Here is a 21,629-nt window from a genome sequence, read left to right on the forward strand (position 1 = left end):
CTTAAGGGAATTTACACTTAATAGAGGAAGCTGCAAGATCCACCCAAAAGAGGATGCTGTAGAGGAGGATACATACAATTGTTATGTATCAATATAAATATCAAAAAGTATCTTGTAAAATAACCATTGCTTTTATGGTTTCATCAAGTCTATTAATGGTAAATACTGTCACAAACACATGTGATTATAATACATCCTTTTTAAAAGGCCTAATAGGGTTGTTAGCAACTTTTAATGCCTTCTTCCTTTTGTCAAAGCCACATTTTCTGATTTACTGTTGTTTGTTGTTTATTTCTGAGACAGAGTCTTGCTCTGTCACTCAGGTTGGAGTGCAGTGGCATCATCTTGTCAGGTTGGAGTGCAGTAGCACGATCTTGGCTCACTGCAACCTCTGCCTCCCTAGTTCAAGCGATTCTCCTGCCTCAGCCTCCCAAGTAGGTGGGACTACAGATGTGCACCACCACACCTGGCTAATTTTTGTATTTTCAGTAGAGACGGGGTTTACCTGCATTGGCCAGGCTGGTCTCAAACTCCTGGCCTCATGTGATCCACCCGCCTTAACCTCCCAAAGTTCTGGGACACACTCTCTGTTCTTCCCTCTACACTGCATGGCTGGATTCTCTTCAGGTCTTGACTTCTCTGACCACTGTAGCTGTAGAAAAAGGAGGCTCCCTCATTAGTACCCATCTCAACCTTTAGTTTTTTTCATGGCATCAATGACAGTCTGTAATTATTTATTCATTTGTTTACATGTTTTTAATTGCTTCCCCCGATAAGACGTAAGCATCCATAAATGCAAGGCCTGTGTCTTTCCTGCTGCGGTCTTCTTAGCTCCTGGCACATGGACATGCTCAGAGACCATCTGCGAAGTGAATGAGCCCCGCCCCCTCTTAGCTGCCTCCTTGCCCAATTCTGTCTCCACCCTTGCTACTGTTCAGCCCTCTCTTCATGCTTGTCTGCAGTGCTAACACTTGTCAACGTGTATTTCTTGTTTTCTTATGTCTCTTCCAACCAGTCAGGCTGCTCTTTAGGCAAGATTCACAAAAATGATCCTATTGACTCCGAGGGTGTTGAGCTTCCATTTCCAAGGCTGTGGGGCTCACAGGTCTCTATTTTCAGCCCTTTCCCTTGAGTGCCACACCGTGTAATCATCCACCTTCTGGTCATTGCTGCCATTGACCATCCCAGAGATCACTTCTTTAGGCCTCAGTTTCTTCATTTTTAAAATGGGAACAATAAAAGTTAATATTTATAGGGCTGCTGTGAGAGCAAAGTAATACTTGTAAAATGCTCAGAATGATTAAGAATTAGCTTTTATTACTTCCTCAACTTGGCTGCTCCATTCTCTTGCCTTTTAGTATGGTTACTGGCCTACAACACTTAGAATATAAATACAGAGTCATTTTTTCCCCCTTGTAGGTTCGCTGGTGTAGGACAGCGGTATCTGGAGATTTGTTACACTTTATAAATAATTTATATTTATAAATTAGAGCAGATATAAAGTTGTCTCTTTAAATATGTCCCTTTTGCTCTGGTGTGTTGCTGTGGGGGAGGGGAAAGGCATGTGAGATTACAGCTAGTCCCCAGGAATGTCACATAATCACTAGCTCAGCTTATCTGTGCTTAGCCTCTTGTGCATGCAGTTACTGATGTGTCATGAATACTTAAAGAGGTTACACACCCTTGCAATTCTTTGCCTCCTCACAGTTTGGTTTAATCAAAACATGGGTCTAGTCTGTAGTTTAGAACATAGCGAGTCAGAGGAGACTGGCTTTGGGGCATCTGTCTCTGCTACCAGATTCAGCGGTCATGTCTTGTTAGATTCCCTTTCTTTCCCCTCTACTTCTTGAATGTATTGTCTGACTCATGGAAGATTAAATGTTGACTCTAGCCAATTTTGAACAGCAAACAACCTGGAAGGAGTTTATGGAACAAAAGCATGATAACTACCATTTGCATAGTCCTTTACAGCTTTAAGCCACTTACTATTTATTCATTTACTCTCGGTACAGCCTTGTGAAAATTTGAATAGAGCTTTTGTTACCCTTATGTTAAAGATGAGACAACTGAAGCCCAGAAAGGTTAAGTAGGATCTTAAGTTTCATTGCTAATAGGTGCTAATACAAGGATGGGTTCATTCTTTCATTTATTCATTCAGCAAGCAACAAGTGCTTACCATGTATTAGGGACTGGGAAGGTTGTGGTGATAAAGAATTTAACTTGAGTTTTCTAACTCCAGATCCTGTGCTTTTTCGAAATCTCTAGAAGATGTTCACTGTGTTACGGGTTATAATATTTGAGCTGCATGCTTACCCCACAGGCTCACTTTATAAGAGTAGTACTAATGTGGATCCTGTACACGTACTGCACAACTCACTTCATCAACCTCACTCCCAGTCAGGTTACTCTAGGCTCCTTCTATTTATGAAAGTTATTTTCTCTGTCTTCCTACTTACAGAATTATCAGAAAAGTTTAATTGATCTCAATAAAGTTATCCTACTAGACCCAAGTATTATTGAGGCGAAGATGGAACTGGAAGAAGTAACTAGACTCCTTAATCTTAAGGATAAGACAGCATCATTCAACAAAGAAAAGGAGAGAAGGAAAATTGAGATTCAAGAGGTATTTGTATTTGATTTTCTTTGAAAGTACTCTTTTGGGGACCTTAGTCTGGATTCTAAGGTCATATTCCTATGAGTTCTAAAACATTTTTAATTTTGTGTTTTCATTCTGATGATCAGTGCCAAAATTTTAACCAGCAACAAAACATCTCCTTTGCAATGATAATTAGCCATTGTATTTCCCAACGTGGGTCCACGGATGGTAATGGGAGTCTCTGCATTACTGGAGTTCTTCCTTTCTTTGGCTTCCATCTGTACTGCTCCCACTCCAGAGTATACTGGGAACCGATGGCCACTGAATTTGCTCCAGGGTAGACCTAGAGACTCCTGATGGGACTGATGTAGTTACAGGGGCCCTGCAAGCCTCACCTCGTAGAGATTTTCCAGATTGATTCAGACCTTTTTAGCACTCTATGACTGCCTCATCAGAGATCTCCAACTACCTCAGGATCAAACTGCCTTTGTGATTCAGATAACTAAAATGTTTTTCTTTGCCTAATATTAGGGAAGAATATCAGGCTGTGAATCCCTGTACATTCATGAATGCTAATACCCCATCGATAGTCTTACATTTCCACCAAGAGTAAGAGGCTAATATGTAAGAGAAGCTAGGAAGGTTTTTTTTCTCTTTAAAGAAGGAAGAAAAAACTGTTTTAGGAGAATTCAATGTAAGCTCATTTCTCTGTTAAAATGTATTGTGAAAAAGAGATAAAACTGACATAGGCCTTTATGCAAGTTGTATTAATGGAAAGTTCTAAATATTAAATTTTGTTGTCATAGTTTCAATGTCAAATAATGTTTTAAACTTTTATGAATTGGATCTTATACCCTAAAATTTCTCTTCCTAAAAGAAATTACAAATTTTTCACTTGGAACTGGACTACAATACAGTCTACTTGTAGTTCTCAATTCTCATGCTGACAAACGTACTTAAGATGTGTGCAGTGACTGTAGTTTAGTGTCACAGTGTGTTTTTTCCTCATGAAGGTGAATGAAGGCAATGAGGAGGAGCCTGGAAGACCTGCAGGGGAGGTCTCCACAGGATGCCTAGCTTCTGAGAAGGGAGACAAAAGCAGTGGGTCACCAGAAGACCCTGAGAAACTTCTGATAGCCAAGCCTAATAATGCCTATGAATTTGGTCAGATTATAAACACACTCAGTACCAGGAAGGATAAAGAAACCTGTGCACATCTTTTAGCCATCACTGCACCGAAAGATCTGCCGATGTTGTTAAGTAACAAACTTGAAGGGGATACATTCCTCCTCCTCATTCAGTCTCTGAAAAATTATCTTATTGAAAAAGATCCCTCATTGGTGTATCAGCATCTTTTATATCTGAGTAAAGCAGAAAGGTTTAAGGTAAGTGGCTACGTATTTTATTAATAGAGATTGGTCTTATTAGGGTGTCTGTAACTTAAACATGTTATTTATGCTAACATAGTTTTTTTTTTCTTCTTCTTTTAGATGATGTTGACACTAATTAGCAAGGGCCAAAAGGAGCTAATTGAGCAGCTGTTTGAGGACCTTTCAGGCACACCAAACCACCATTTTACTTTAGAAGAAATACAGGCCCTAAAAAGGCAGTATGAGCTTTAAATCAAGATTGTTGTTAGATTTCTTCCATGCATGTGTGTGTTCCAGTAATGTTAATGAGATGGTATTGTAACAGAGTTGCATGGATAAAACCTGGCTTAGAAAAGATCTTTTGGCCTGGACTATAAAACATTCTACTTATTTTTATACATAGAACATGTATATTCTATAATCTGCTTTTTATTAGTTGTAAATATTTTTTTATGTACCAGAGCCAAATAAGTATATTTGGAAATTGTTAAAATACATTTTAATTTATAATATACATACTATTTTGATTACGTGTTAAAATTTTGAGTTAAAGTTGTATTTCTTTGGGCAAGGAAGGAGTCCTCTTAAGTTTGATAGAAATGAATTTCTTTAACATTCTTTTTTTAAAATGGAAGTCATTAACAGTGATTATTATATCACATATCCATCCTGCTAAGACACATAAATCCCATTTTGTATTAGTACTTGTGGATTACAGTCAGTTAAAATGAAATGCAACACTGAACTCTATAACATGAAATGACTACTAAATAAATTGTTTATTAATTTAGAGCTGTAAGAGGAACTTACTTTTTCTAATATGGAAGCATTGCCTAATAATTAACAAAAATTGCCAAAAATTTTTACACTTTACTAGATTTTAAAAAGCTACTTTCCTTTATATAGTGCTTATATAAGCAAAAAAAAAAAACAAAACAAAACACTGTATTAAAGCAAACTAAGCCTGCATTTATATCTGAATTGTTACCCCCATATTTTACCAAAGATGTGAATGTCCCCCTTCCCCCTTTTTTGTTTTCTGCTTTTATGACTGTATTTATTCCTTTACTGTAAAAGAACATGAAGAACTAATATATGTTGAAAGCTCCTTTGTTAACTGGGTTAAAGTGAGGGAATTTCAGTCTCTATCAGTGTACTGCCATTTATTCCTGCGGTCTATAGTCAGTTTCCCCTTTCTGGAGCATTTTCTTATTCACTTAGAAGAGAAGATGAAAGTTAATATCATGTTTACTATTCCCATATTCATTACTTAATATTTTATAGTTATAGAATATTTTAACTCATCTTGGGTAAACAGTACCTTTCAAACTGTCATTTTTCTTTGAAACTGCTTTCTTTGTTCAAGTGAAACATCTGTAATGGGACTTTAGTTTTCAAACAAAATTTCTCCTTTTTAATGTTATTGCATTTTAATAAATGGTGGATTGTGTTAGAAATGTATCCTACGTATGCAGTTTACTTAGAGAAATGGCACCACTCTTTTCCTATACATAGCAACTTGAGAGAACTTTAGAGACACAAGGGAACTTTCTCTTCTGGTGCCTGACACAGTGACGTTAATAACTGCAGGTGATTTTGTTGACCTTTGTGCTAGGCACTGTGTGCCATTTATCACACATTGTCTCATTTAATCTTCATAGCTCTGCTACAGATGAGGAAACAATGGAACAGAAGGCTGTATAAATTGATGAGGATTTACAGATGTTGCAAGTGATCTCTCCAAGATCCAAACCTGGGCAGTCTATCTTTTGAGTTCATATACTCTATTCAGGTGCCTATTCCTTAACAGTTACAGATCAGTAAAAGCAGTTCAGTGAATATAAATTTCCAATTTTGGTACACCAATAGAGGTAGTTATAGTGATAACACAGAGCAAGAGGAATGCCCAGGCCTACCCGAGAGAGGGTTAGGAAAGGTTTCATGGGCCCAGTAGTGCCACAACTGGAGTATGTCATTTGGATAAGAGAAAAGGAGGTGCCAGGCAGAGGAAACAAGATGCAAGGGCATCAAGGTGCACACTGAAGGGGCAGGTTGAATGAAAGTGTGCAGTCACTTGGCATTTTCAGAGAACTGCATGAATCTTAATATTACTAGAACATGTGGTTTGTGTGACAGCTGGATAGAACAGAAAATTGTATGCTGCATATAAAATGGCAGAAAATATCAGAATTTTAATTGTACTCTGGCATTACCACTCTTAACTAATACCTAGTTTTCTTCCCCTTCTGGGCATACACAAGACTGTATTTTTCAGCCTCTTTGTGATCATTTTGGGCCACGTGACCACTTCTGCCAGTAGGGTTTAGGTAAAAGTGATGTGTCACTTCTGAGCCAAAGTACTCAAGACCTGGCCCCAAACCCTCCCTGATCTTTTCCCTTGCTACAGTGACCCGCAAGGCTTCATGTTGCAGACAGTGCAGTTACAAGATGATGGTGGCTCCGCCAGCCTGGTTCTTTGAATGCTGGTTGAGGCAGGGTTCTGCCAGTCCCCACTGGACATACAGAATGAGCAAGCTTATGCTTTTTTTGTTAAGCCACTGAGATTTTTATTGTTTGTAACTATATATTAACCTCTCAGTCTGCTTCTGTATTTCTTTCTTCAGCCTCTAAATCTTTCCTGAGCTTCGACCTGTAAAGCGAACTTCAAACTGTTCATCTCTACACAGTTCAAACTGCTCATCTCTACACAGATGTCTCACAGATACTGCAAATAAGCATGCCCTAAATGGAGCTCTCTGTTCCCTAATACTCAGGCTTCACTTATCCCATAGTTCCACAAAAGATACCAGCATTCACACTGGCCTAAGAAACCTGGGCTTCTAAACTTTTCTTGCTCTCAATCCCCACATCTAATATTTCATCCTGGCAGACATTTCATTACACAAACATGGTACACTCACCCAAGAATAACTGCTTTTGCACAGGATGTCTTACCACTGTTTTGGTGTTTTTGAGTTTACTTGTCTGACATAAAATATCTGGTTCAGTTCTGTTTCCCACAGTGCTCAGCAAAATGCCTGGCATAATAGATTCAATAGGTATTCACTGAATGAATGATGTCTTGGTAATTTTTAATTATATTTGTGGGTACATATATTACCTAAAGTATTTTAGTGGAATGTCAGCACTTGCTATATCTAATTGTTTTGCTGTAAATCGTGCATCTGGAAGGAGAAAAATCTCAAAAGTAATTCTGTACAGAGTGTGGGTTATTTAATCATCAGAGCTTAACCTCCTGCCTTAGGGACCTTATAAGCAAATTTTCTAGACAAAAGGGTGAAAGATAAAATATTAAAACAGAAAAGGAAAGGAAAGAAACTAAAAGCCCTTGAACTAAAACTATGTGACAATTATTTACTAGGTGTAAAACATCTGAGCAAATCACAATTATTCTGGGCTTAAGTTTGCTTATTTTTAAATGTTAAGTAAATATCATTTGGGCTGACAGGTCTGTTGTAAAATAACATGAAAATACTTCCTACACTGCACATGATATAAGAGACTGTTACTATTTCTGGCTCGTGGGCAATATGAAAGTTCCCTACAGATCTTGAATGTAGGATTCTGCACCTCCTATGTCCAGCCTCTTAATGTCTGGCCTCTGGAGTTGTTACCACATGCTCCCATGGTCACCCTCAGCCTCTTGATCTTGACTGAAGTAACAGACCATCCCATAGGACTGCTCCAATCAGCTTCCCCTCCTGACTCATCACCAGATCCCCTGCCTCCAACTGTTCTCTCCCCGAAAGTAGTCTTTCCCCTCCTTTCTAATGCCGACCCCTGATCTGATCCCTTCCTTTTCTTCTAGGACTTTCCTCAGAATAATACCTTCCCTTTCATGTTTGCAATATCTCCCTTTTCATTGCTGCCACCCTGTCAGCCTAACCTACGCAGCTATTCCTCACCTAAAGAAAAGTCCTTCTTAACCTCCAAGCTTCCATCTTTCCCTATATCATTGCTTTAAAAAATGGATAACTTTCTGTTTACAAGAAAAAATGAAAAATAAAATAATTCTCTATTTTCCCCACTTCTTATTGATTTGAAGGCATTTTGGCTTTTGCCTCCCATCACTATTTAAACTCCTCTCAACAACCTTGATCAAACCCAGCAGCTTTTCTTAGTCATAGACTTGTATTACATTGTAGCCTGGAGAGAATTGTTACAGATTATCTAATCTAAGTCCTTTCATTGAAGCCCAAATAAGAACGCACCTAGAGATACTGTGGATTGTGAAATGCCAAGAGCCTGTGACTGGTTTGGCCCTTTTGCTATCTGGGATTTGAGGGAAAAGATGAAATTTGGAAGGCAAAGAAGGCAAACCTTAAGGACAGCTATGATATTGAGTCTAGACAAGCTATTATATTTCTGAACTGCTCAGACTGAGCCATAATCTAATCTAGGCAAATTCAGAGAGTGCCTCCATGAGCAAGATCTTAAAATGAAAAGGCCTCTACAAGTTGAGACTGCAAAGTGATAGATGTACTGAGAATTTCATATTTGTCAAGAAAGCTTCAAAGACATGGAGCCTTAAGTTTAACCTTTTCATTTCCACTTCTTATGCATCTTGGTGAAAACTCCCTTTATCCTACCGAGTGGTGGTACCCACTAGGAATAGTATACTATGCACTAAAGGTCTCCCAGGAGAAGTTAAGAAGGCTCGATTCTATGTTGTGTGCAGGGATTAAGCATGAGTTATAATGGCACAGCATGATGTTAAAGAGATTTCAGATATATTTTCTTATAGTTATTTTCCCAAAACACATGGGTTTTGCTTTCTAGGAAGAGAATGGAGCAAAGTGTGCACTTGGAATTTGTTTTACTTTCCTATTAGCCCGTAGGTACCACTCAGACCAAAAGGACCCCCTAAAAACTGATGTGCAAGTCACAGAATTCGCCTGAGCTCTAGCAAGGGATGTCTGTAAGGAGAAATCTAGCTCTAGAAGACTATGAATTTTGTCATGTTTATAGGTTTTCTGCTTGTTTTTAGAGACAGGACCTCGGCTCTGTTGCCCAGGCTGGAGTGCAGTGGCATAATCATGGCTCACTGCAGCATCAATCTCCTGGACTCAAGCTATCTTTCTGCCTTGGCCTCCTGAATAGCTGGGACTACAGGTATATATCACCATGCCTGTTTTTTTTTCCCTTTTTTTTTTTTTTTTTTTTTTTTAAGTAAAGACAGGGTCTCATGTTGCCCAAGCTGGTCTCAAACTCCTGGCCTCAAGCGATCCTCCTGCTTCAGCCTCCCCAAGTGCTGGGATTACAGGCATGAGCCACCGCAACCAGCCGAGTTTATAGGTTTTGATGCCTTTTGCCAGAAATCAAAAGAAGTGGTTGAAAGTTAATTGATCTCAGAAGAATCAATGAAAAGCAAGAGACTGTAACTCTCAGCAACTCTCCTTTTTCTCTGGGAAACTGCTTAAGAGCACAGACTTTGGCATCAGATACACCTGGAATCAAATCCCAACTCTACTTACTTAGGAGCTGTATGACCTTGCAGTCTTCAGGTTCCTTGTCTGCAAAATGGGTTATCTCCTTACCATTTGGGGTTGAGTTTATGTGGTTCATGTAAAATGCATTCTGTTATTTGATAAGCACCTTATCGTTCCTTCCATGTATATAATTGCTTTAAGAAAAATGCTTTCTTTTAAGAAAGCATCTATGTTATTAGAAAAATGCAAGAAAGGCCGGGCGCGGTGGCTCAAGCCTGTAATCCCAGCACTTTGGGAGGCCGAGACGGGTGGATCACGAGGTCAAGAGATCGAGACCGTTCTGGTCAACATGGTGAAACCCCGTCTCTACTAATACAAAAAATTAGCTGGGCATGGTGGCGCGTGCCTGTAATCCCAGCTACTCAGGAGGCTGAGGCAGGAGAATTGCCTGAACCCAGGAGGCGGAGGTTGCGGTGAGCCGTGATCGCGCCATTGCACTCCAGCCTGGGTAACGAGCGAAACTTCGCCTCAAAAAAAAAAAAAAAAAAGAAAAATGCAAGAAACCTCTTTTCAAATAGTATGGACACCTTAATAGTTATTTACTGGAGAAGAGGCACACGTTAATTAAGTCATGGTACAAGAGCCAAGAGGTTAACCCACAACCTGAGCTACAGGGAATCTGTTTGCAATGGCAAGCATCTCTTTATTTTCCAATCTGTCATTGTTTTGAGGATGAACCAATACACAAACAGTTGTACATCCAGAGTCTGGTATAGGCTAATGGATGCTTAGTAAAGGTTGCTGAATGAATGAATCCAGAAGACATTGCCCCATTGGTGTTCTTGTTTCCAGAGTTCACATTAGGAAGTTCCTATTATTGAAATATTTACAGTGATACCCTAAATATTTCAAACAGTTGTTCTTGAAATGTTTGCACAGTCACTTGAGAATCTTACAGTACAGGGGTTTGGAAATATAAAAGTATCTCTTATGATGCTTAGGGAAGTTAGAATTTATGATCTAGCACAGAAGCTGATGATGCAATAATTAACATCTGAATTGCATGAGCATTGGGAATAAACTTTTAAAAAGATAGCCCCTGCTTTTAATGAGCTCATACTTCATTTGGAAAAAAACTGGCAATAACATCAAGTGCAAGAGACTCTCCTAGGAGAAAACAGCATCAATGAAATGTTTGTCAAAGGTATTAAAAGCCAAATAGGGTTCCTTGAGAACATTTCAGGAAGAGGTAAAACCTAAGCCATGTTCTGAAATAGACTTAGTCAATGAGAAGGAAGAGCTCAGTGTGACTGGATTACTTTACTGCAGAATTTCCAGTACCATACTGCACAAGGAACTTGGTAAAAAAAAATTCTGCCACTGCCGGTATGCTTCATAGTGCAGGAAACAGAAACCAGACAGGAGACTTACAAAGCAACCTAAATTAATATTCTATTTTTAGTAGAGTCCCAAGTTCAAAAATGGCCTAAAATTTAATCTTACTACTTGCCATTACACCTCTTTTATATGTTTCCCATTTGTAAAATAGGACCAATTTATTTTTATTTTTAAACAGGGCAGAGTGTTCCTTTTGCATCAGTTGTTTTTTGTTCTTTTTTGCTTTGAGACGGAGTCTCGCTCTGTCATCTAGACTGGAGTCCAGTGGCGCAGTCTCAGCTCACTGCAACCTCTGCTTCCCGGGTTCAAGTAATTCTCCTGCCTTAGCCTCCCAAGTAGCTGGGATTACAGGTGCGCACCACCTTGCCCGGCTAATTTTTGTATGTTTAGTAGAGATGGGGTTTCATGTTGGACAGGCTGATCTCAAACTCCTGACCTCAGCCTCCCAAAGTGCTGGGATTACAGGCATGAGCCACTGTGCCCAGCAAAATAGGACCAACTATTTGCTTTAATTAAGCAGTGGATTGGGATGACTATTTCAAGAAACATACTTTTAATCCTAATTCATATTGTGCTAAAACAAGGGCACAGATTTTGTTAGGGTGGCTACAATAAAAAAGGTGGACGGTAACAAGTACTAGTGAGGATGCAGAGAAATTAAAAACTGCATACATTACTAATGTAACATGTAAAATGGTACAGCAGCTTTGGAAAAGTGTGGCAGCTCTTCAAAAACTTAGAGTTACCATTTGATCCAATAATTCTGCAACTCCTGTTACTGAAAGTCAAAAACATATATTCACACAAAAACTTGTACACAAATGTTCACAGCAGTTCTACTCATAATAGCCAAAAAGTGGAAACCACCCAAATGTCCATCAACTAACTGATGGATAAACAAAAATGCAGCATATCCATACAACTGAATATTATTCAGCCATAAAAAAGAATGAGGTAGTGATACATGCTGACCCTTGGATGAACTTTGAAAGTAGTAAGTGAAAGAAGCGGGACACAAAAGGCCATATTTTATTATGTCATTTATCTGAAATGTCTAGAATGGACAAACCCATATAGTAAATTAGTAGTTGCCAGGGACTGAGAGAAAGAGGGAATGGGAACTGACTACTGATGGGAAAGGGTTTCTTTCTTTCATGATGGGGTGATGAAAATGTTCTGGAGTCAGCTATTAGTTGTGCAACCTGGTAAAAACACTGAATTGTACACTTTAAAATGCAAATTTTATAGTATGTGAACTGTATCTCAGTTTTGAAAAATGAATGAAGTGGTCGGGGGCGGGGAAGCAAATCACCCAAGGTAGTGAATAACTTAGAGGCAAACTCTGGGGTTTTCCAATCAATCCTGATAAGGCCACTTACTTTTTTCAAAAACTTACCAGGAGGAATAAAAACTGAGGAAGACTGAAAAGACAAATTACTCCACCCCATGATTGGAAACAAAGTAAAGATGTCCTCTTACCATTCCTATTTAACATTACACTGGAGGTTGAAGTCAGTGCAGTAAGGGGCTAAAATGTTATAAAAGGCATCCAGATTGGAAAAGAAGTAAACTGTCTTTATTTGCAGACACAATTATCTATGTAGAAAAGCATATAGAGGCCGGGTATGGTGGCTCACACCTGCAATCCTGACATTTTGAGAGGCTGAGGCAGGGAGATCATCTGAGGTCAGGAGTTCAAGACCAGCCTGGCCAACATAGCAAAACTGTCTCTATTAAAAAAAAAATACAAAAATTAGCTGGGCATGATGGCACACATCTGTAATCCTAGCTACTCTGGAGGTTGAGGCAGGAGAATTACTTGAACCCAGGAGTGAAGGTTGCAGTGATCTGAGATGGAGCCACTGCACTCTGGCCTGGGTGACAGAGTGAAACTCCAACTAAAAAAAAAAAAAAAAAGCCTATAGAATCTACAAAAAAACCCTACTAAAATTAATGTGACTTACAAGGTTGTAGGATTCAAGATCAACATACAAAAATCTATTTTATTTCTATATACTAGTAATTGAATGTAGTCACAAATTGATGTTTTTAAGAGATTGGTACACTGAAAACTATAAAGCATTGTTGAGAGAAAGAACTGAATAAAAGGATATACTGTATTCATGGATAGGAAGACTTGATATTGTTAAGATGCCAGTTTTCCACATATTGATACATAGTTATTTCAATGGTATTTCAGTCAAAATCCCAGCAGACTTTTTGGTAGAAATCTAGAAGTGGATTCTAGTGTAAACACAGTATTCAAATCAGTGGGAAAAGGAAAGATTATTTAACAAATAGTGCCATCACAAATGGCTATCTGGAAGGAAGTAAAACTGGACTTTTATATTACACTAAATGCTAAGATCAATTGAAGATAGATTTTTAAAAATATGAAAAATTTAAAATCTCACTATAAAATACCAAGAGAGACTACGAGTACAATTTAGGAACAGAGGAGACTAGAAGGTCTAAAATATTACAATTAGACACACAACAGGCTTCATACTGCAGGGAAAAAAATGTAAAGAGTATATGGGAACCCTGAACTATTGGTACCTTTTCTGTAAACATAAAAATATTCCAAAATGAAAAGTTTACTTAAGGATAAAATAGAATGTACACACATACAACCTAATAAATAGTCAAATGACAGATGTGGAGAAAAATACAAGAGTCAAACTATTAGTATAGTATACAAAAATCTATTATATTTATTTATATTTTTTAAAATTATTTTTCCTAGATGGAGTCTTGCTCTGTTGCCCAGGCTGGAGTGCAGTGGGGTGATTTCAGCTCACTGCAACCTTTGCCTCCTGGGTTCAAGCTATTCTCCTGCCTCAACCTCCCAAGTAGCTGGGATTACAGGTGTGAGCCACTATGCCTGGCCCTATTTTCATTTTTATTTTTATTTATTAATAGAGATGGGGTCTCTCTATGTTGCCCAGGCTAGTCTTGAACTCCTGGCCTCAAGCAATCCTCCTGCCTCAGCCTCCCAAAGTGAGCCATTGCACCTGGCCAAAATACCTTTCAAACTGACAAGAAAATAATCCAAAAGAAAATAGGCAAAGGATGTAAGAGCCAGTTTAGAAGACAGCAAATTCAAATACTGTCTTCTACCTGCTGGGCCTTAAACTTCATATGGAACCAAAAAAAAAAAAAAAGAAAAGCTGGCAGCATCACACTACCTGACTTCAAACTATACTACAAGGCTACACTAATCAAAACAGCATGGTACTGATATCAAAACAGAGCTATAGACCAGTGGAACAAAACGGAAGCCTCAGAAATAATGCTACACATCTACAACCATGTGATCTTTGACAAACCTGACAAAAACAAGAAATGGGGAAAGGATTCCCTATTTAATAAACAAGTGTTGGGAAAACTGGTTAGCTATATGCAGGAAGCTGAAACTGAATCCCTTCCTTACACCTTATATAAAATTTAACTCCAGATGGATTAAAGATTTTAACGTAAGACCTAATACCATAAGAACCATACAAGAAAACCTAGGCAATACCATTCAGGACATAGGCATGGAGAAGGACTTCAAGACTAAAACATCAAAAGCAATGGAACAAAAGCCAAAATAGACAAATGGGATCTAATTAAACTTAAGAGCTTCTGCACAGCAAAAGAAACTATTGTTAAAGTGAACCAGCAACCAACAGAATGGGAAAAAATTTTTGCAAGCTACCCATCTGACAAAGGGCTAATATCCAGAATCTACAAATAACTTAAACAAATTTATAAGGAAAAAAAACAATGTTCGAGATTCACTCGGGGTGGCTAGCAAAATATTAAAGAAATATTAGGAAAAGTTATAGATTTGTCTCAAACCTTTTGGACAGCCAGAAGGTTTTATTGGGACAGGCTGAAGGTGGCAGGTCCATTGAGTTAGGGAGAAGATAGGGACGATAAGAGGCTTTGCCAGTTTAAGTCTGCTTACCCCCACATCCCTTTGTCTCTACTCTGTTTACTCATGTAAACTTTGTGCTGGGTGGTCCTCTCAGGCAGAGATTAAAGGGGAATTACCCGTTAATAGTGTTTATTCTGGGCCCAGAACCTAAAGCTTTTATTATTTGTATAACCACTCTTTTAACCACGTTAATTATCCACAAGTGTGTTGCCTTACAACCTCTGTTATGAAATCTTTTTATATGTAACGATGGAGAGGGAATCCTGGCTGCATTTCACCCTCTGAAAGCAGCTGACGACCGTCCCTAGCCACTTGAATCACTATAATGGTGTGAGAGTGCATTCATTTTATCCGTCACTGAGTCAGGATCTGCAGGCCAGACCTCTACAGGTGGTGGTCAATGTCTCACAGAATCTACAAAGAACTTAAAAAAATTTACAAGAAAAAAAAATCCCATCAAAAAGTGGCAAAAGATATGAACAAACACTTCTCAAAAGAAGACATGCAGCCAACAAACATATGAAAAAAAGCTCATCATCACTGGTCATTAGAGAAATGCAAATCAAAACCACACTGAGATACCATCTCACGCCAGTTGGAATGGCGATCATTAAAAAATCAGGAGACAACAGATGCTGGAGAGGATGTGGAGAAACAGGAATGCTTTTACACTGTTGGTGGGAGTGTAAATTAGTTTAACCATTGTGGAAGACAGTGTGGTGATTCCTCAAGGATCTAGAAATAGAAATACCTTTGACCCAGCAATCCCATTACTGGGTATATATCCAAAGGATTATAAATCATGCTATTATAAAGACACATGCATGTTTATTGTGGCACTGTTCACAATAGCAAAGACTTGGAACCAACCCAAATGCCATCAATGATAGACTGGATAATGAAAAGGTGACACATATACACCATGGAATACTATGCAGCCATAAAAAAGAATAAGTTCATGTCCTTTGCAGGGACATGGATAAAGCTGAAAACCATCATTCTCGGTAAACTGACACAAGAACAGAAAACCAAACATTGCATGTTCTCACTCATAAGTGGGTGTTGAACAATGAGAACACATGGACACAGGGAAGGGAATAGCACACACTGGAGTCTGTTCAGGGGTGGGGGGTTAGGGGAGGGATAGCAGGGGGTGGGGAGATTGGGGAGGGATAACATTAGGAGAAATACCTAATGTAGGTAACGGGATGGAGGCAACAAACCACCATGGCATGTGTATACCTATGTAACCTGTACATTCTGCACATGTACCCCAGAACTTAAAAGTATAATTAAAAAACAAAAAACAAAAGGATATACAAACTAGTCAGGAAAATGTAACATTAGATACTACTTTACATCAAACAGTTAAAAAATTTGTAAAGCTCCAATACCTGTTGTTGGTAGAATGCAGGGAAAAGGGAACTCATATATTGTTAGCAAATTGTGAATTGTGACAGCCTTTCTTGGAAGACAATCTGGTAACCTTTAAAAAATTTAATATACATGGACTTTAACCTAGCTATTTGATTTCTTTGAATCTATCTCCCATACTTAGAAATACCAGAATATAAGGACGTAAGTATTAGAATGTTTTCTGCAGTGTTTCGTATTGAGGAAAGAAACAAATAACAGACACAAAGTGAATGCTCATCAATATGAGAATGTCTGAATAACTGCAGCATGTCTATACTACAGAATTTATGCAGCCATTAAAAAGAATTAATTGGAGTTATACAGTTGAGTTGGACAGATTTCCCAAAGATATGACTGAGAAAAATCAAGAAAATTAATGTATATATGCATTGTGTGTGACTATGAACATGGAGAAAACTGGTATCACACACATTTTGTCATTTGCAATGGTTATGGGGGAAGATAATGAGGGAAGGTGGCAGAGAAGAGAAGGGGAGAACAAAACACAAAAAGAAGGCAAGGAAGAAAGGAAGGGGAAATAATTCATCTGTGCACATTTTATTTAACCTTTCAAAAGAAAAGTCTCTAAAACATCAGTTCACAATACTTCTAAAGCAACTGTGATTTCCTTATCTAGTTGAAAGTATTATATTTTCTTTAAACAAGCAAAAAAGTAACAAAAATCCCCCCAAAGCAAAATTAAAATGCCCAGGCTATACTAACCCTTAAAATTAGGTTCCAATGGCTGTCATACACGATAGAATATTTGTAAACTAACATATTTGGTATAAAACTTTGTTAAAAGTGACTGTCTTTTCAGCCACTGTATTGTTTCAAACAACTTATTTTACTGTACAATATTATGAAGTGACTGGTTATCAACTCTGAGTTGAGTCCACAAACATCCTAATTCCCTTTGCTCAGTTGTTCTTCTGTCTTATCAGAATTTCCTCTTCATATATATAAATACTGTAAGTATAGGAAAAATAAAAGGAAAGACAAGGTCCCTGCTCTCAAAGACTAGAGTGTCTTTAAGATTTGTTATCCTAATATCTTGAATACAGAAATAAGAATCTGGAGGTATTGATACCTGGAACACATGGGGTTATGTAATGTCTATGTTTTACCTCCTTCATGCAAGACAAAAAGTGGCAGAAATATGTGCTCCAATGCTATTTAGGCAAAAGACTGGAAAGAAAAAAAAACAAAAGCAAAGACTATATTGTCACCAGCCAGACCAGACATTCTAGAATTACTCAGCTCTTACAGAGGAAAGAGACTGCCTAATTTTACTGCTCACATAGATGAAAATTAGCTGCTTACTAATCCTGAAAACCTGGCTCTCTCCTACTAAAAAACAAACAATTCAAGTGCAGACAGCCTTAACAGCAATTTCTACCAAACATTCAAGGAAGACATCATTCCAATCTTACACACCCTGATCACTGAAGTCTGCCTCAGGTTAACGTTTGAAAAATCAAATTTACCACATTAACATATTAAAATAATCACAATTATATGACAGATGCTCCCTCCACCAAATAAACAGCCAATAAAATTCAACATATTTTCCAAAGTAAAAACTCTTGGCAAACAAACTAGGAGTTAGAAGACAATTTACTAAATTCAATAAAGGATCTCCTATAAACATATCTGCAGCAAATATCATAATGAATATCTGAAATGATGAAAGATTTCCCTTTGAGGTTAGGTTATTAACAAATCAACAATACTCCCTATAACCACTGCTATTCAGAAGTACACACTAGAAGTCCTAGCCAGTGCAAAGGGCCTGAAAAATAAATTAATGATGAAATGACCTAAGACCAAAAAAAAAAAAAGCAATTGTAATCCCACCTCTGTCACTTAGCAGCTATGCAACTCCAGGCAAAGTACTTAACATCTGTGCCTCAGTTACCTCATCTGTAATGAGGATGAGAATACCTCCTTCACAGAGTTGTTCTGAAGAATATTTTATTTTGAACCAACTCTAATTATAATTAAGACTTTAATATATAATTTGATATGTAATTACCTTTTGCATCTTTCTAAATTATATGACCCCTATTCACTATTCAAAGTCAACCTAATATTATTTTTTAATTTAACTTTAAAGTTCAGGGGTACATGTGCAGGTCTGTTATATAAGTAAATTTGCTAAGTTATTGTTTTTTTCTTTCATTCTTTTTTGTTTGCTTTTCCGTAAGTTACTATTTTAAAAGTGCTCAGAAAGTATTTGACACTTCAAAGCACTGTAAAAATATTTAATATAAATATTCACAAACAATTGTAGAGTGATATCCCAAGAATCTGGAGATAAACCATTGGAATTAAAAGAGTAATATTCACCAGATACAAAATCATTACACAAAATCAATAGCATTTCTGGCCGGGGATGGTGGCTTTCATCTGTAATCCCAGCACTTTGGGAGGCTGAGACAGGTGGATCACCCGAGGTAAGGAGATTGAGACCAGCCTGGCCAACATGATGAAACTCCCCCTCTATTAAAAATACCAAAAATTAGCCAGGTATGGTGGTGGGACGTCTGTAATCACAGCTACTTGGGAGGCTGAGGCAGCTGAATTGCTTGAACCTGGGAGGCGGAGGGAGGGAGGAAGGCAGGAAGGCAGGAAGGCAGGAAGGCAGACAGGCAGGCAGGCATTTTAAAAATATACCATTATAATAGGATTAAAAATATCAAGTACCTTGGAATGAAATTTAACAGAAGATGTAAGACCTTTTTTTTGAGACAGAGTCTCACTCTGTTGCCCAGGCTGGAGTGCATGATCTTGGCTCATCGTATCCTCTGCCTCCTGGGTTCAAGCAATTTCCATCCTCAGCCTCCTGAGCAGCTGGGATTACAGGCACCTGCTACCAAGCCCAGCTAATTTTTGTATTTTTAGTAGAGATAGGGTTTCACCATGTTGGCCAGGCTGATCTTGAACTTCTGACCTCGTGATCCACCTGTCTTGGTCCCAAAGTGCTGGGATTACAAGTGTGAGCCACTGCGTCTGGCCGTAAAAGACTTCTATGAGGATAATTACAGATTCTATGTAATCCCAATCTAAATTGGTGGAACACAACAAGGTTATTCTAAAACGTTTATGGAAATGTAAAGTGCCAAGGACAGTCAAGACACCATCCAAGGAAAAAAGGTGGCAGACTTGCCCTAATAGATAGCAAACTTAGATTCCAAGACTGATGTCTAAACTGTCCATTAACTCACTTGGAGATGTTTCTGAAATGCTCTTTCACCAGTTATGTTTACACAGTTCATTCTTCATTTCCTTTATATCCTGGGACAAATGTCTTCTAAACAGAAATTTTTCCTGTTTTGCCCTGTATAAAACAGTACTGCTTCCCCCAAACCCCAGTCACTCTTATTATGCCCACTTCAAATTTTTCATAGCAACCATCGTATGGTTATTTTACATCTGGTTCCATTATTTTAAGCTACGCGCATATGTTTATTATTTTTGTATCTTCCAAATTCTAATACAAGCCTTCTGAAGCTTGAGTGTTTATTTGGTACTATGCTGTATTTCCAGCATCTACTTTGTTGAATGAACTGGTAGAAGTAACAAAAATTCTGACTAGTGTATGATGTACAGTGATTCAATGTGAACTAAATTTTGAAACTGCAAACTTTTTCATATCCATCTATTAAATAATAGCTACCCTAAATAATATAACTCTGTCCAAGTTTAGAATACAATTTTTGGCATTCAAAAATCAACCAGTATATAAACACTGGCTGTTAGCAATGATTTCTCTCTCATACTTTAGTGAAGGAAATAAATGAAATGACAAATCCATTAATAGGAACCATATGAAATGTTGCCTTAAGAAAAGACAATTTTTCCTTAGGTCCAGGGACAGACTAGAAGCTGTAAGAAGCTTCATGACTCTGAATGGAAGGCAAAACGATCTATGGAGGAGTTTCTTTTGCTCATATCATGTAGCTATTAATAGCTCTGACAGTTTTCAACATATACTTTATATGGTGATTCGTCTATATGTTTACCTAGACAACAAGCTATGGAAAGTCTTACATGTTTACAAAATTAACACAATTTCCAGCAAAAATAAGCCAGAAGTGGTGGATTATGTGCCTTTAATATAAAAAGCTAACTAATTCAATGCTCTGGAGCTGGGAATTTGTACATTGAAGCGAATCTACCAGTTAAATTGGTGGTCTACATAATCAACAGTAGGTTATACTATTATAATCTCTGTACTTCTTTTCTTTCATTACTAGATGATTTTTCCAATAGGCCTTAAAGTACAAAGGGTTTTAACAAGATTTCAGTGAGTTAAGGTTTGTTTTGAACACCCTGGAGGTATCTCTTTGCTTCAGGCTAGCCCAGAATTAAGCTCCAGGTAAAATTGGCTTGGTCCTAAATTAATCCAACTTTGAAGGATCCAGTAGACAAGGAATTTTCAAAGCTAGCTGTAAGGTATGACTGAAGTGATACTGGTTAGGAGTATCACCAGAAGAAGGTGTAGGGTGAATGAATGCACCAGCCTCCTATATGGCACTGTTTTTGCTGTGTTCCTCCAATGATCGTTTAGCTTTCCATTTCATCTTTAGCCTTTAAAAGAAGTATCAAGAAGGCAGTCAACATATTCATAAGATTATTTTGGCTGGTACGGTGGTTCACACCAGTAATCCCAGGATTTTGGGAGACCGAGGTGGGTGGATCACTTGAGCTCAGGAGTTTGTGACCATCCTGGGGAACATGGTGAAACCTTGTCTCTACTAAAATACAAGAAAAAAAAAAATTGCCGGGTGTGGTGATGTGCGCCTGTAGTCCCAGCTACTTGGGTGGCTGAGGCACAAGAACTGCTTAAGCCCAGGAGACAGAGGTTACAGTGAGCCGAGACTGTGCCACTGCACTCCAGCTTGGGCTACAGAGTGAGACCCCATCTCAAACAAAAAAAGATTATTTTCATGAAGTGTTAACTATGGACCAGAGAAACAGAAAAACTATGCATTTTATAGAGCTACAGGAATAGAAACCATTTGATTACAATTAGCTTGAATTTAAATGGTTCCAGTTTCATAATCTAATGTTGCTAGAATAGAATCCCTTAAAATAGTCTTTTAAGATCTTTTTACTTTTTCCTCCCTTTTCCCAAGTTATCTGATCTTTCCATTTTTCTAAGATGAGGATTTATAATACTGATGTCTCTTCACGATTTAATGATAGATACATTTACTCAAGTTAAACTCAACCAATTTACTCAAAAAAAATTACAATGATGTATACAGCATCTTTTTTTCTGGTAGAAAGACAGGAATTAGGAAGAAAGCGTAGTTTCTAAACACTGTTGAAAAGTTCAGCAAACGCTTGTTTCCCTTTGGGCTGACACCAGAAGGCAGAATCATCACAATGGCTCACAATATTTATGACTACCACCATATGGCCAATGAATACTCCCATTCTTATTAAAAAAACACTTGTGCACACACCAG

At 38.0% G+C, this 21,629-nt stretch overlaps 1 protein-coding gene across 1 annotated transcript in view; it reads left to right on the top strand.

Moving 5' to 3' along the window:
- The window catches only part of SPAG1 (sperm associated antigen 1), a 77,720-nt gene extending 72,092 nt beyond the window's left edge, over positions 1-5,628 (top strand). Inside the window, exons 16-18 of the mRNA XM_064384453.1 lie at positions 2,459-2,623; positions 3,610-3,981; positions 4,087-5,628. Of these exons, the coding sequence (XP_064240523.1) occupies positions 2,459-2,623; positions 3,610-3,981; positions 4,087-4,218 (669 nt within the window). The 3' untranslated portion in view covers positions 4,219-5,628. The remainder of the gene's footprint in view (positions 1-2,458; positions 2,624-3,609; positions 3,982-4,086) is intronic.
- Positions 5,629-21,629: the final 16,001 nt, after the last annotated feature.

Source organism: Aotus nancymaae, unplaced genomic scaffold, assembly GCF_030222135.1.
Source record: "Aotus nancymaae isolate 86718 unplaced genomic scaffold, 86718_ANA_hifiasm-v0.15.2.pri h1tg000036l, whole genome shotgun sequence".
Taxonomy (NCBI): domain Eukaryota; kingdom Metazoa; phylum Chordata; class Mammalia; order Primates; family Aotidae; genus Aotus; species Aotus nancymaae.